Source organism: Hydra vulgaris, chromosome 12 (assembly GCF_038396675.1).
Source record: "Hydra vulgaris chromosome 12, alternate assembly HydraT2T_AEP".
NCBI classification, from domain to species: domain Eukaryota; kingdom Metazoa; phylum Cnidaria; class Hydrozoa; order Anthoathecata; family Hydridae; genus Hydra; species Hydra vulgaris.
In genome coordinates, this window is record NC_088931.1 from 28142003 (window position 1) to 28154255 (window position 12253).

Here is a 12253-nt window from a genome sequence, read left to right on the forward strand (position 1 = left end):
CTAGTTAGCTAATATTAGGTAATATCAGTTAAACTTTTAGTTTAACTGAATTAGTCAACTAACTTCTTATTTTAAAAAATTACCAAAAGTTATTATTATTTTTTTCAGTAGGTTGACATAAGACAGAAACAAATTAAAAATCAAAACCTTTTTTTATTTTATAATCCATTTTTTTTTTAATTTCATAACCTTTTTTTAAAACTGCAGAAATGTTCAAAAAAAAAGGGGGTTCTAAACTTAGTATTTTTCTAACTCCAAAATATATTTTGATAATATTTGAAATCTATTAATAAACTATTACCCTATTTATGGTTGAGCATACTTTTTCATCAAGACAATTGTCTGTTAATTTGTTGAAACCAAGATAATTTATTAGAATATTAATTTATAAAATTCAAATAATCTAAAATAAATATACTAAAAAATATATTGCTTTATTATTTACCAGATTGTGCAAAATCATCAACATCAAATTTTCAACCAAAGAACCAGAAGTATATCGGCATAAACAATACAACAATACAAATCATTGAAGAGGAGAATTGTCATAATTTAAAAAGACTTTTCCAACTCCTTTAACTCATTTAATTAAAGTTTACCTTCAAAGGCTATTGTTTGATATCAAACTCATCATTATCATCTATGAATTATCTGAATGTATCTATCTATGAAGCACCTAATTTCTATATCTTGGCTTTGATTTAAAGGCTTGATAATAGTAATTATTCTGGTCATATTTTTAAATCCGGAAAAGTTTTTCCTAAAAATATCCGAAAAATATTTGAAAGAAATACCGTAATCTCAATTTATAAGAGCAAATTAATACTAATAAATAATAAATTTGATTTCTTGCTTTTTGATAATATTGTAGAACAATAAATAAATTTTCAGTTTTAACCTATTTTAGGCGAAAATACATTCAAAAAAGTCTTAACTTATGCTGTAATGTAGGTGATGACAAAAAGAAAGTACTATAATTTTGATTGGAATAAAAGAAAGTCCTAATAAGTAAAAAAGAAAGTCCTAATATTTAGTATTATATATTTCTTGAATATTAAAATAACTAATACACTAAAGACATTTTTCTGACAGAGATTTATTAATTCTACACGTAATATAACATTTAAAATTCCTTTCCATTATTCTATGTATAATTTACTTAGTTTTAGACTTTTTAGCTGCTTTTTCTTGTTTTTCTTTCAAATTTTCTAGCCGAATTCGCTTTCTTTCTGTTTCTCAGACTCTTTTTCAGCTTTTTTTCTCTTTCTTTCTTGCTTTTTATCAATTCTCTGTTTTTTTTACTTCTTTAGCTCCTCTTTTTCTCCTCTAAACAATATATTCGTCAGATGTAATGACTGATGAAACTTTTTTTGCTTGATTTGGTACTTTTTTACTCTGAAATTCTTCTGGACTAACAAATATTGACTCGAAAACATTGTCATTTACTTGAAAAGGTCCTTGAACTGGTGCTAAAGCTGTCTCATTATATTCAATTGGTGATTCTAGTTGTGTTAAGTTCTCATTACTTACTAGGATTTCCTCTAATGGCATTTCTAGAACCATGTTCTTTTCTCGAGTTGTGGGATCAACACCCTCTATTTTGTCCATTTTCTTCTGTCAGTAATAAAATAAGGCTTCTTATTCTATTGCACCTGTCCAATACATAAGATTATGATGGGCTCTAAAAGATTTTAATTGGCCATGTGTCATATCAGTTTCTAAATCATTTTTAGCTTTATCGATTGGACTTAACAGTTCCGCTATAACTGGAGTTTCAGTGGATTCTATGAGATCCCTTTGAATTTTGTTTTCTTGTACACTTAACAGGACTTTTGTAAGATCCAAATTTTCCTGTAAAAAAGGACACAAACCGCAGCATTTAAATCCATTTGGTATTAAAGTTGGATTTTCCTGTGTTTTAGCAATTGCAGTCTGGAGCAGGGGCGCAAATGTCCTTTTTGTTAGAGCAACTCCAAGGTTTTGCATTCTCCATTCTATAACTATGTCGGTCCAAATATCTTTTGCACCATGAAAGTAAACTCGGTCCAATCGTTGTGCAAAATGGGTGCAATTAGGTGGCAAACAAATGATGACAATACCATTTTCTCTGCAAAATTGTCCCAAATCTAAGGTCAAATGATTTGTGGCCATCTAAAAAATCGTAAAATGTTTGGGACATATGGTAACCTTTGGCTAATTTACTCATAACCCAATCTTTAGGAAAGTCAGTTGCAATTTCTGGTGGAATTCGCCATTCATATGGATACAAAACCAAAAGTGGTGCAAATAAATTACTTGCATTTACTGTTATCATAACTGAGAAACTTTCATTATCACTATTTGCAGTGATGTTATACAATCGTTTTTTTATCTAATTGCATTTTTAATAGATGGATACAGATCAAAAGATGACTCATCAAGGTTCCAAACTCGATTAGGATCCTCCAACACAGACAATAAATCATTTTTATCCATATATTCTGTTATTTTTTGGAACCACATTTTAACATCTTGTTTGGAAACAAGTTTTCTATGTTTTGGAAGTGTCTGAGCCTTTCGAATCGAAAGTGTTAAATGTTTCTTAAAAAAATTGCAAGATTCATTTTATGTGCTAAAATAGATGCACCCTTAAGAAGAAGTTTCTTTGTGACTGGCATACCAACATTCACCATATCAATTAGCCAATTTTTAATTTTAACCTCTACGGTTTTATCAAAAATTGTTGGACGCCCTATTTGACATTTTGCTCGACCTTGTGTTTGTTGAGCAAGGGTTGTCTTTTATAAAGTTATTTTATAAAGTTTTGATGCTGCATATATTGTCATAGTCTTCTTTTTTATTTTATCCAATTCTTCATCCATGTCCTGTTGTGAATATGGCTTGTAAGATCTTTTTGGGCCTAAAACAAAAAATTAAATTATTTTTGTAAGGCTAGGACTTTCTTTTGTATACGGTAAAAAAGAGAAAAAAAGAAAGTCACGTCAAATTTTTCACAAAAATATTAGTTTTTACGTGTAAATCGATTATTTTAACATGCAAATTCTAAACTTACCACGTTCATGTGCCATTATTGATCAAAATAGTTTTTTAACAACAAGATTTTTACCATAAAAGAACTAATTCTTCAACATACAATCTTTGATGCAATGTTCAATATGGCACCAGCTTATATTGACTATTTACATCTCAGTAAAACAAATACTCTGATTGGCCGAAAGTTTCTTCAAAAGCATTTAGTTAAAATAACAAAAAGTATATTCTTAAAATATTTATTTTATAATATACAAAATTAATCATTTGCTACATTAGGACTTTCTTACAGCATAGGACTTTGTTAGGTCACACCACTGTATACAGAAAAATCAGGGGAAAAAAAAAAAATGCATTTTGTATAATTAAGAATATAGAAAATAAAATTCATTATTTGTATGCACAAATTGCTATATTTTAGTTGTATGCACAAATTGTTATAAAAATTATTTAATGTTATTATTTAATGTGTTATTATAAATTAATTGAAAATTTCTTTAAGTAGTTTTATGTTTTTTAATTATTGTTTATCACTTTTTTCAAAGAATATGTGCATCAGTACATAAATAAATTGACTGTTATAGTTGAAGTCACAGCTGAATGTACATACATTGATTGACTTAAATAAGGATAGGCGCAGTGGAATGTGCATACATTGACTGAGAGTTCAGGTTTTAGCAGGCATTCTCTTCTATAATTTCAATACTTATTTGAATAGAGTTTATAAATTAATATAACTTATATAAAAAGATAAATTAAATTAAACTAGATTTTTAGGTTAAACAGTCAAAGTAATTAATAATAAATATATGCATATAAATAATAAATATATGCATACAAATAAGGAAAAATTTGTTGTACACATGTACAAATCATGTCTAATTTAACTAAATATAGCGTAGAGTAATCGATGAATGATACCTTTACTGTTTTAATTATTTGATTACAAAAAAAAATATTTTAAACTTGTATTTCCAGAAAACTATTTGGATATCTGGATAAAAAAAAAAAGTTTTAAAAAACATTTGGAATTCCGAAAAAATCCAGAAAAATATAAACACTGTGATAAAGATGCAAAGTAAATTTTAAATGAGCAATAACTTAAAGGCTTTGTTTAAAATATTGTTGCTGCTATTGTGACTTTTTTTTAAATACTGCTGTTGCTATTGTGACTGCAAATTTGGTCCAAGAGCTTTTGAATCACTAGCAGATAAATCCGAAACCATATGACAATGATGTGCAAAAAAGATTTAAATGAAAATTGTAAATAATCAATCTCAAACAGTACCTCAATATAAAGATTCTGCTTGGAACAAAACCTCAACCTGGAAATAAAAACTTAATCAAAGCACACAAAAAGGTTTGCGTTTAAAAAAACTTTTAATCATGGTAAAAAAAAATTAAAAACCATAGTTATTGAGAACAAAAAAGGTTTAACCTTTTCAGTCTCAATGAAACGCACTATGGTACATAAAAATTTTAAACATTTTCTGGTGACTAGCACTGTAGTACACTTAAGTAATTCAATACTTTGCACTTGGCCTATAAAGCACAGTTCTTGTCCATTCAGAAAAAAACCCTGTATGTCTTTAGCATTTTAGAAAGTTTCAAAAAATGTTTAGTGCTAGTGGTTACAAGAGAAAAAAAAAAAATTATAAAAAAAAAAACAATGAAATTTTAGATATTGTTTTGAATAGTGGTTCACGATGTGGACAAAGATTCAAAATTGGAGTACAATTTGTTTTATATTGTTTGGTATCAGATATTATAGATATATGAGGGAGACATTTTTTATAAAAAATAACAATTAAAAATTTTTGTGGCGTTTCATTTGCAGGGAATTATAAATTGAAACTTATGCATGTTTTGTGTGTGTCACACACAATGTATCATAGGAGCCGAAACATTCTGTCAAGCATGACAAAAATTGGATTATTTTTCGTGTTAATACTCATAAAAACCTCCCTAATAATCCTCTTGAGGAAAAAAAAATTTCTTCACCATAAGATCATTCATAAATAGATTTCAGATTTCATTAAAATGTACTTTGGAGTTCAAAAGATATGACCTTATAAAGTTTAGAACCCCCTCATTTTTTGAATGCAAAGGGTCAAAAAATAAAAAAGATTCAGGTTTAATTCATTTTTAAAGGCTTCTTTTTTATGTCAACCTACTGGAAAAAGGAATTTTAAAAAACCTAAAGTAAAAATAACTATATATGTGACCAGCCAAAAAGAAATTTTACTTTAAAGATTTAAGGCAAGAAGTAATAAATATATGCATATAAATAATAACTATTATATATATAATAAGCATTTGTGGTACATATAAGATTCATAAAAATAAAACCTTTTAATTATTTTGCAATTAAAATTAACTCACAGTAGTGTGTGTGTTTATGTGTATATATATATTTATTTATTTGTATATATATTTGTATATATATTTATTTATTTGTGTGTGTGTGTATATATATATATATATATATATATATATATATATATATATATATATATATATATATATATATATATATATATATATATATATCTGTGTGTGTATGTGTATATATATAAACAGTAATGAATTAATAGGACTAACCTTTTTACCCAAATCAATCCAGCAATCAGTCCAAGAGAGATATATTGGAGTTAGTGGCGGATTACCAGCTGCAAGTCTGCATTTACAGAAAATGAGTTGTAAAATTAAAAAAACATTAAAAAAAACAAAAAACTTTCTATAAAAATTTTATACTTTGAATAGAAAAGGAACATTTTGTTTATTTCTTGGATTCTTAAAGGGACTTAAAAATGCTATTTCTATGAAACTTGGAGGTGTTTCTATAGAAACACTACTAAGTTTCTACTAAATTCCTATAAACCATATATTTCAAATATATATTAAAAAATCAAAAAACAAACCTTTTAACCAGGGAGTTCATGTAAATTAAAGAAAGACTAGGTGTTAAGAAAGACTTGTACCTTCAAACCATTAACTTAAAAAAATTATTACTTTTTTTCCTTTTGAAATAATTAGAACTCATACCATAGTTCTCATGAAAACAATGGCGTAAATGTCAACAATTGGTAATAATTGTGCCCTTCAGTTAAGCACCCGCTAAGTTTATTTAACTTTGCCAATCAAAGTTAAAGAAATTTGAATAGAGAATATTTGTTAGACTTTGTAACTGAAGTTTAATGATATTTGTTTAATGAAAACACTATTCATTGGGACTTAAGTTGGATGCCTAACCCAAAGATATGCAGTATTCAATATTTACACATTGAAGCAATAAACCGACTTTTGAGAAAGATGGTTTACTAAGCTTCATTTCTTCTCTTCTTTGGATGTCATACACCTTCAATACCATTCAGAACAACATTGCAAAAACAGTTAACTTTTCAGTAAAATACCAAAGGCGTCTGTTGCAAGACTGAATGGCTGCATCAGAAGCACTTTTGTTTGTATCATGATATCACTGCATATTAGAGATGTACTAACTATCAACTTTTTGTGCGATAACTGAGATGTGAAACTGTAAAAAAGCCTTTGCATGGAACAGCACAATAAAATCCGTCATTCTTTTCAATTTATGACGCTGATCCGGGTTGAGGAATGCAATCCGTTGATACAACACAACAAGTTTCAAGATGTAAAGCTCATCGTGCATAAATCTTGCATATCTTACTATTTGGCAAATCACCTCCAAGATAATTAACTGTCAGTTCAATCAATTCTCAATAATTGGCCCTTAGAAAGATATTCTCCTCAAGGTACCTACCAGCCTAGTTTAAGACAAGTGTTGCCTGGCAAAAAATAGGATGATTCTCTTCCAGCTACCCAAATTTTATTATGTCTGTAGGCTCGTGAGAAATACAATCCAAAGTGTTGAGTAGCCTTTTTTTAAATAAGCTCGACAGTTTTGTTATAATTTGCACTAACTGCATCCCAGACGCAGTTTGTAAACATAATGGCTACAAAAAGTCCACAACAGCTAATGACCGACTCCTATTTCAACAGGTGCTGCACATACAGTTTTCTGCCTTGTGTTACAAGAAGTGGTGTCAAAAATGAGGGCAATCAAAGTGTCTAATAGTTTCCGCTTAAAAGAACACATGTCTAGAAAGATGAAGGCATCTTTCTAGACATGACCAGTAGAGTTGATAATTACAGGGATACCTAGAACTTTTTTGTTTGCATCATTTGATGACCTATCCCAACCACTTGCCAGAATAGCAACATGCTTTACTTTCTTTCTTACATACAAAAAATGTTTATTTCTAAATATTTTAGTATTTTTGATACTTGCATTTTCAAACAATTAAAACAGTGAGCTAGTAATAAATTGATCATTCATTTACCAGTAAGTGACAAAACAAGTTTCAAATCCCAGTCACCAGATGGATGAAATGGATGCTTCTCCTGAAATTTTTCCTTTCGTTGAGCACCTCGTTTTTGTTTTGTTTTACTTATGGCTACGGTGAACTGATGATCGTGAGTTTGGAAAATGATGTAACGACACACAACCAACTTTGACAACTTTTGCTTCATGGCCGATTCTTGTTAACCTCCTGCCATCATGTCAAAGACCTTCATTTAGTCGTAGCCATAAATAAAACTGTTCCGGAAAAAAATTAAGATACGCCTTCAAGTTATAAAATACGTCACCAAGTTAAAAAGTAGATCATTGTAAAGAAAAAAAAATTTTTTAAAGAAATTTCAGAAGATTCTGTAGAATAATTTCTTAATTTTTTCAACATGCTTCTTTTATGCAATTAATATTCAACTCATCATATATTATTTAAAATAAAAATTTTATAGGATAAATCTTAAGGTCCTTGCCAGGCGTTTAAAATACCCAACATTTTTTTGCCCAAAATTGAACTGGCGGGGACCCTAAAAATTATATATTTTTTTTGCTCAAACTTATTTTCATATAAATGGTCAATTTATAAATCGATTCGCGAGTTCAATTTCAAAAATTGATAAAATATGAAACACCCTAATGTAGATCCATTTTTGTGTTGACCACAGAAAAAACAAAGTACACGCAGCTGCAGAATCACATGACTGAGTTACTATATAATTGAGATACAGTTTAATGAATTCTGACACAAATTACTTCACTGCTGTTGAAAGAAAAAACTTTTTTAAGCTTAGTAATTACAAAAACCTTGAAATCTTTTATGAATACATTTTTATATTGTCCCAAATTTAAGTAGTTACAGTTAATAATAGCTAGTGATAAATTTTAACGAAACCTGGCACTTTACTCTTGTTGCCAAATTACAAAACCACTTGACTATTTAATTTAGGTTGACCATTAAAATAATTTTTTAATAAACTAATTCAATGATCCCCATTAATTTTTTGTTAAATTAAGTCGAATTTTTTATACAATATAAATAAGATAGTAAATAATACTGTGTGAAAAGTTGAAGTTGTTACTGAATATATTTACAGAATATATTAATAAAACTTTTTTTAAACTTTTTTTTTTAAGTGGTGGTGATGGTGGTGGTCGACCCTAGAATTTTTATATTATTAAAATATACTTGTTACATATTTTTTTTTTCTTAGTCTAAAGCTCAATTTTAAAGTTGGCGTCATTATTCTTAAATTTTGCGGGAATGAGACACCTTAAGCTTGTCTGGTTGCATTTCTAGCACAACTTTTATGTTAAAATTTTTCACCACAGAATCTCATTTATGTTTTATGCCTTCCCAATCCATGTTTTCAAATTACATTATCATACAAGACTGTAGCAACAAATCATGGATTGGGGTGGACAATAAAGCTTTGTGTATATATATATATATATATATATGTATATATATATATATATATATATATATATATATATATATATATATATATATATAAAACTGCACCACCAAACAGTATGTTATTAATCTCTTTTTTTCTTTAGGGTTAGCAGAGAAAAAAGCATTAATCAAAATTTGCTTTTAGGAAACAAAAATGCTTTAATGTTAGATAATGCATCAATTGATGATAATCGTTGAAAATAATCTTTCTAGTGATAGTATCAAAATAAAAATACTGATCTACAAGGTCAGGAAGGGCATTTGGTAGTAAATATTTACTTTAACCTTTCTCATAATATCAATTTAAATAGGAAAAATGGCACTTTGGAAAACTGCCCAAATTACATAAAAGTTAAATGTGGAATCATAAAAGTAAAAAATTTTTATTACAAAAGCTTAAGATATTAAAAATCTTTTTATCTTTCAATGTTTTATATAAAATACTTATCTAAGATAATTTTGTAAGGTTTTATTTAAAAAACCTTTGGCTTTTGCTAAAATTTTAGCTAAAAAATAACAAAATATTTAGATTGGAATGAAAAAGTTTTTACAAACTAAAAAATACCACACTATAATAAATATTTCAATATTATCATTATTGAAATAAACTTTTTGCTTTAAAATAATTCAATAAAATAACATTAAAAATATGTGACAACAAGTATTGTAATAATTAACATTAACAATTTAATTGAAAATATTGTTTAAATGTTGGAAATTTCACTGCTGGGCCTGAATCAAATTAATAAGAATTAGAACAATATTAAAATCATGTTATTTTTATATTTGATGTGTAGACTACCTTTTTAATTATATTTTAAAATTGACTGATTAGATGCTATCCTAGTAATTTTCACTTTTGATGTCATTTCAGTACTGTATTTATGCTAATCCAGTACTAAATTTATGCTATTTCAGTATTAGTATCCAAGATTTCTGTATTATTTCAGCAAGGTATTTGATATAACTCTATATTAATTCATGTAAGCCCAATGAAATCAATAGTTTGTTGTTATAACTTGTTAAATTAATCACAATCTTTAAATACCTTTTAATTACGTTATTATTGTAACAAATCTTATGTTTCATTGCTATCGTAATAATTTTTTTTTAAAGCTATTTCTTTAAATTACGTTATTACGCTATACCTTTTAATAACGTTATTATTGTAACAAATCTTATGATGTTTCATTGCTATTGTAACAATTTTTTTTAAAGCTATTTCAGCAACTTTATGAATACTCTATTGCTTAACACGTTTTATACGTAAGACAAGTATACACATCGAACAAAACTCTCCTTGAGTACGGACGATGAGTATACTCGCTTGAGTTTAAATGCTAATACTTTTTTATTCTGAAGGTTTTGCACTTTATGGTTTTTATGAGTAAGATATATCATAAATGCTCATACTTGAGGTTTTCTTTCAACTATTTTTTCACTGAAAACATTACTGATTAAAAGATAACATTTACATATGAGTATTTTATATCATCTGCATCGCTCGAAACGGCTTATTCTTCATGAGTTTCTCCTATGTTTTAGTGATACAATCTAAAACAAGAATCAATACAAAGAGCTGGTTGGTCAGCGCAGTATCTGCAGTACCTTGATTTTCTCGTTATTTGATTTTTTATACACTGCTTACATTTCATTGTAAGTTTAATTTTTTTTCCACTTTATGGAATTGTCAATAGTTATGGAAACTTGCCAAAGGTTTTCTTGCAGATGGTTTTACTTTTCGTTTTCCAATAAAACTTTTTTAAATATTCTCTCAAAACTTAACTCAAGATGGAAAAACTCTTTATTATTTGAAAATTTGGTATAAAGGTAGAAAGATTTAACATTATTTCCAGGATATGGACTCCTGCTTCTTTGTACCACCTTAAAGTTTTTCGGAGACAAGGTGATAGGATAACCTCTGGTCACTTCAATCAATAGATTGAGTTATTGTAGTCTCAGACAGTATTTATGCTTTACTTATATTTTACATAGCATTTGGTAACTTTTACCATTTGTTGAAAATATTTTATAAAATAGACTACATTTTCTTTATATATGTGTATACCACCAATTCAGTTGTATTCAAATTATTATACAGAACATCAATTACAGCTAAATGTATTGCATGTGCGAAGCACAACTGATGATTTCATGGTAAATCTATCCTACTTTTTGCATAACAGCTGATCCATCAGTTTTTATAGACATAATATCTTTATCAATATTTAGATTGTTGTTTTGCAATGTGGTTATCAGAGCCATAATGCATTTCTCTGTAGGAAAACATCTTTTAACAGGGACTAAACCTAAATTCCGAAACTGTTTCTTGGACACTCACATTTAAATAACATCGATTTGTTGAAGATGTCTTTTCATCTATAGTTAAGTAAAATTGTGTTCCATCTTCTTTGAAATTAATAAAATCCTGCATTAATTTAGCCTCCATTTTTTGTGCGTATTCTAAAACCATTGCACGACATGTTGTTTTAATACATTAATATTGTGTATTGCTCTCAAATGTGTGTGCTACAGTGTTGTTGTTGAACCATTGGTTTTCACTATTTCATAACATATTTTACATTTTGTTGTTAGTTTTTTTGTTTCTCTCAAAAAATGAATCCAAACAGAATTTTGATTTTTACATTGCTTTGTATATTCCAAATAAATTTCTTTTCAATGAAGACATTTTGGGATGTACTATTGATAATAATTTAACTTGTTAAACAAGAAAAAAAATTAAAATTAAATAATTATCAAATGTTGTTAAATTAAAACTGCTATTATTCATGCTATTATTACCTACTTAAAAAATATTGATGATACCTATTCAAAAATTATTGATCCAAATAATTCAATACACACTGCACTCGAATATACAAATCTTAACAATGCACAGTGGGGCAGATATCGGCATAAATGCTAAAAATGAGCATTTGTGGCAAGTTTTTTTTTGCAAAATTTTAAAAGTAAATACCCCACAGTAAAAAAAAGCTGTTGTTTAAATATTTTAATTTTCGTTTTAGGAGTCGTGGGAAAGTTTTCAAGCTCGTCCATTTAAAAAACATTTTTTTTCCTCGTAAATGCAGTTTTTTTTAAATTTAATTAAAATTTTATAGTCTCAATATCAGGGTATATGCTTTATTTTAGAAAACTTAACAAATAAAAATTTTCTTGTATTTTACAATTTTTTTTTAACTTTAAATATGACAGTTAAAATATTATAAAATATAATAAAAAGTTACCATCAATAACTCAAGATCTTTTTTCGTCCACGTTTCCCCACTATGGGAATAACAATAATAATACATTTTTACAGTGTCTTTATATTGTAAAAAGCTTCTCATTAAAAAAATCAAAAGTGGCATAAATTAAAGTTTAGCAGGTTTTAAACATAC

At 27.5% G+C, this 12253-nt stretch overlaps 1 protein-coding gene across 1 annotated transcript in view; it reads right to left on the reverse strand.

Moving 5' to 3' along the window:
- LOC101235331 (mitochondrial carrier homolog 2) overlaps positions 1-12253 on the reverse strand; it is an 80627-nt gene that overhangs the window by 4529 nt on the left and 63845 nt on the right. The window contains exon 13 of the mRNA XM_065812808.1: positions 5632-5707. Coding sequence (XP_065668880.1) covers positions 5632-5707 — 76 coding nt within the window. The remainder of the gene's footprint in view (positions 1-5631; positions 5708-12253) is intronic.